This window comes from Dipodomys merriami, unplaced genomic scaffold, assembly GCF_024711535.1.
Source record: "Dipodomys merriami isolate MVZ:Mamm:240054 unplaced genomic scaffold, mDipMer1.0.p SCAF_333, whole genome shotgun sequence".
NCBI classification, from domain to species: domain Eukaryota; kingdom Metazoa; phylum Chordata; class Mammalia; order Rodentia; family Heteromyidae; genus Dipodomys; species Dipodomys merriami.
Genome location: NW_027204860.1, coordinates 620,692 through 624,838, shown reverse-complemented (window position 1 = coordinate 624,838; position 4,147 = coordinate 620,692). Strand labels below are relative to the sequence as shown.

Genomic DNA, 4,147 nt, shown 5'->3' with positions numbered 1-4,147 from the left:
CATTTGAAATGGAAGCTGGGCTCAGTGGGTCCTGCCTTTAATCCTATCAGTCTGGGTAGAATCTCTGTTTAAATTAATCTAGATGATTAGATCCAGACAGGGTGTGGTGTGTGTTACTCAGAAATCCCATCAGAATCTGCTCTCCCATTGGTAGTTACACAGAGGGGAGGGTGGGGCTAGGATATAAAGATGCCAAAGAGCCAGAAAAGAGCAGAAGCCTGGAGTCTGCTGTGATTGCCTGGCCCTACTGAGATTCAGAGTGTCCTGCACACCTGGTCCATATCTACTCCACTTCTGGCCTGTGAAGATGAGCCGCAGGACCCTACCCTCGCTCCAGCATCTGGCCATGCAGAGTCTGCTGAGCAACCAGGCTCTGGCCGTCTCTGCCCTGGAGGATCTACCGGTGTTGCTGTTCCCTTCGCTGTTCATGGAGGTCTATGCCAGGGCCCACACAGAGATGCTGAAGGCCCTGGTGCAGGCCTGGCCCTTTCCCTGCCTCCCCCTGGGGGACCTGGCAGAGTCTCCAGACCTGGAAACCTTCAAGGCTGTCCTGGATGGGCTCGATCTGCTACTGGCCAAGAAGGAGCACCCCAATTGGTGGAAACTGCAAGTCCTCAACCTGCGGAAAGAGCACCCCAACATCTGGATACAGGGCTACCCTTCAATGGCCCAAATCTCATATCCAGATGTCCTGACTGACAGGCCAACAGAGAGCTGTGGTAAAATGACGACTGTAGAGCAGCCCTTGATTTTACTCATGGACCTGACCATCAAAGATGGTGCCCAGGATGCTTTCCAAGGCCACCTGCTCCAGTGGGTCAGGGAGAGGCAAGAACAAGTCCAACTGTGCTCCAGGAAGCTGCGGATTCTGTCCGGCTCCATCTATAAAATCCAGAAGGCTCTACGTGTGGTGAGACTGGACTCCATCCAGGAGCTGGTGGTGAGTAAATTCCCATGTCCAGAAGTTCTGAAAACATTTGTCCCTTACCTGGGCCAGATGAAGAACCTTCACATCCTCACCTTCTCCAAGATGTGTGGCAGCTACTTCACTTCCAGCTCCAGGAATGGCTGGTGTTCCTGCAAATTTGGGGCACAGCTGGGGCAGCTGCAGCATCTGCAGGAGCTTTATGTACACGATGTCTGCTTCCACTATGAAAAGCCGCCCTCCATCCTCAGGACGCTGACGTCCTTAAAGACCTTGTCTCTGAGTTCATGTCTGCTGAGCGAAGCTCACCTGAGGTTTCTGTTCCAGTGTCCCTGCACCAAGCAGCTCAAACACCTGCGTCTGAGGAGCCTGTCCACGGTCTGCTTCAGTCTTGAGACCCTGCTAGACCTGCTGCAAGGAGTGGCTGGCACCCTGGAGACCCTGGCCCTGGAGGACTTAGCCTTCACGGATGTCCAGCTCTCGGCCTTGCTGCCCGCCCTGAGCCAGTGTTCCCAGCTCAGGTTCTTCAGCTTCTATGGAAACCATATCTCCATGGCCGCCCTGCAGATCCTCCTGAGCCACACGGCCCAGATGGGCCATTTGAGACGAGGACTCTATCCTGCCCCTCTGGAGAGCTACTACCCTCAAAATCAGTGGCCATGGGACATCCACCCGGAGAGATTTGCCCAGGTTCTTGCTGTCTTGGCACAGACTTTGATGGACATGAGACCAAGCCATAAAGTCCAGATCTGTACCAAATTCAGTCATTACCTGAACAAGTACCGATTCTATACCCTGGAGTCAAATGGCTCCTGGCTGCTCACAGAAGAGCATCTTTCTGGCCTTTCTACTCTGTCTTTGTAGTTGTGCACCTCTCTCCTAGAATTGATTCCTAGCAGCAAAAATGAAAGCCAGGAAGAGCATTCTCCAGGGGGCACAGACCCCAGTGTTCAGTGTGGATGGAAGAGACAGGGCAACTGGTCCTGACTTTGTCAGTTCAATTGTAACTCTGGAACCCCAGGAGTTTGTGAGTGCTTTGGGGTTCCATGTGTCCTGTGAACACAGCAGCAGGAATCTGGAGTCAATTCTGCCTGGAAAGAACTGGATCATGATTTTGTTTTTCTGAATGGTTGTAAGAAAACCCCTAAGTTGTGGAATAATCCCTTACCATCTATAATTTTTTGTATCGATCAAAAATAAAAAAGTGAAAAAGCATGAGTAGAAAGATATCATTTCTCAGCACCAAAGAATGAGGCGAGTGTGCATACCTAGAACCTTAACTCTGCAAGTCGGAGATCTGAGCGTTTCCATACATAGGCAGCCTGGGCACAGATATCTTTGAGACTCTTATCTCTAGTGAACCTCCAAAAGTGGCCAGAAGTGGAGCTGTGGCTCAAGTAGTAGAGTTCTGGCATTGTGAACCAAAACTCAGAGATAGCACCTAGATGCAAGAACTGGCACAAATACACAAACAAATAAACCCTTACCCGAGGTCTAGGATTGGGATTAAAAAGAAACTTGCAAGAAAGGAAGGGAGAGAGGGATATAGGGAGAGAGGAAGGGAAGGAGGGAAGGAAGGAAGGATGAAGAAGAATAGGAAGGGATTCAGAGAGGGAAAGAACTCCAGAGAAAAGATTTCCTGCAGGCTTTGTGGATGTTATCAATTCGGATGACTTCTCTCCTCGCAGGCTTTGCAGTGGAACATCTGTGGGAATGTCTGGAGGGATTAAGGAATAAAAGTGGAGGTCATTTTGATAAAGTGTGATTTACAATACAGAGAGAAGCTGGGCTGTGTGGGACAGGCTTTTAAACCTCTCCCTTTTTGGTTAAAATCAATATTTGAATTAATCTCAAGTGCAAAAGCCAACCAAGGTGTGCATGGTGTGTCTCAAAAATTCCATCAGAAGCTGCTATCTCATTGGCAGGTATGCAATGGTGAGGCTGGGGTTGGGTGTGAAGGATATCTAGGGATCAGAGAACAGAAGAAGAATTCTGGATTGCACAGTGAGTGCCTGGCCCTGCTGGGATTCAGAGAGCCCTGCACACCTGGCCCACATCTGGTCCATCAGGATGAGCATTGGAGCCCCACCCTCACTCCAGCATCTAGCCATGCAGAGTCTGCTGAGCAACCAGGCCCTTGCCATCTTTGCTGTAGAAGATCTTCCTTTGCTGCTGTTCCCTTCACTGTTCATAGAGATCTATGCCCAGGGCCACACAGAGGTAGTGAAGGACCTGGGGCAGGCCTGGCTCTTCCTGGCCCTTCCCCTGCCTCCCCCTGAGGGATCTGGCAGAGTCTCCCATCCTGGAGACCTTCGAGGCTGTCCTGGATGGGCCGGATCTGCTACTTGCCAAGAAGGAGCCCCCAGGCGATGTAAACTATAAGTTATCAATCTGTCAAAACCCCCTTTAGAAGTGAACCTTGGGCTTTGAATGTGACTTATTGGTAGAGTGCTTACTTAGCACACACAAAGCCCTGGATTTGATTCCTCACTACCACAGAAACAGAAAAAGCCAAAAGTGACACTGCAGCTTAAGTGATAAAAGTGCTAACCTTGAGCAAAACAAGCACAGGAACATGCCCAGACCCTGAGTTCAAGCCCCAAGATTGGCAAAGAAAAGTGAGCATCGTGAGACATATTCATCTGGGACTTAGAGGAGGGCCAAGGTTATGGGTAAGAGGTAGAGGGCAGGTGCTGATGGCTCACCCCTGTAATCTTAGCTACTCAGGAGGATGAGATCTGAGGATCCCAATTGCAAGCAGGAAAGACTATATGAGACACTTTTCTCCAATTAAACAACCAAAAAGCCAGAAGTAGAGCTGTGGTTCAAGTATTAGAGTGCTAGTCTTGAGCACAAAAGGTCAGGGATAGCCTCCAGGCCATGAATTCAAACCCGAGGACTGGCATGCATACACACACACACACACACACACACACACACACACACACACACACACACACACACACACACACACACACCAAGATAGAACATTTGACAGTCAGCCTGCACAAGTTCCATCTCTAGAAACTCAGTATTTTTTTTAAAGAGGGAGAATTGAAGGAAGGACTTGCTCCAGGAGATGATATAATCAGTGCCAAATTTCCACAGGAATTCTAAGATGTGAAATAGGATAGAGAGCCACAGGCAAAAGTTAAAGCATGGAAAAAGGTCCTGAGGTGTGGTGTAGAGCAAGTGGTGTGGATGGTTCTGTGGTTTCAGAAA

At 49.5% G+C, this 4,147-nt stretch overlaps 1 protein-coding gene across 1 annotated transcript; it reads left to right on the top strand.

The window, feature by feature from the left end:
• Nucleotides 1–307: 307 nt before the first annotated feature.
• On the top strand, nucleotides 308–1,789 carry LOC138803099 (PRAME family member 12-like). Its single transcript, XM_069986935.1, has one exon. It carries the CDS (start codon nucleotides 308–310, stop codon nucleotides 1,787–1,789), a length of 1,482 nt encoding a protein of 493 aa, XP_069843036.1.
• The last annotated feature ends 2,358 nt before the right edge of the window (nucleotides 1,790–4,147 follow it).

Bases quoted from the DNA above. Each gene is read 5' to 3' on its own strand.
- LOC138803099 (XM_069986935.1), top strand. From the start codon at position 308: ATGAGCCGCAGGACCCTACCCTCGCTCCAGCATCTGGCCATGCAGAGT.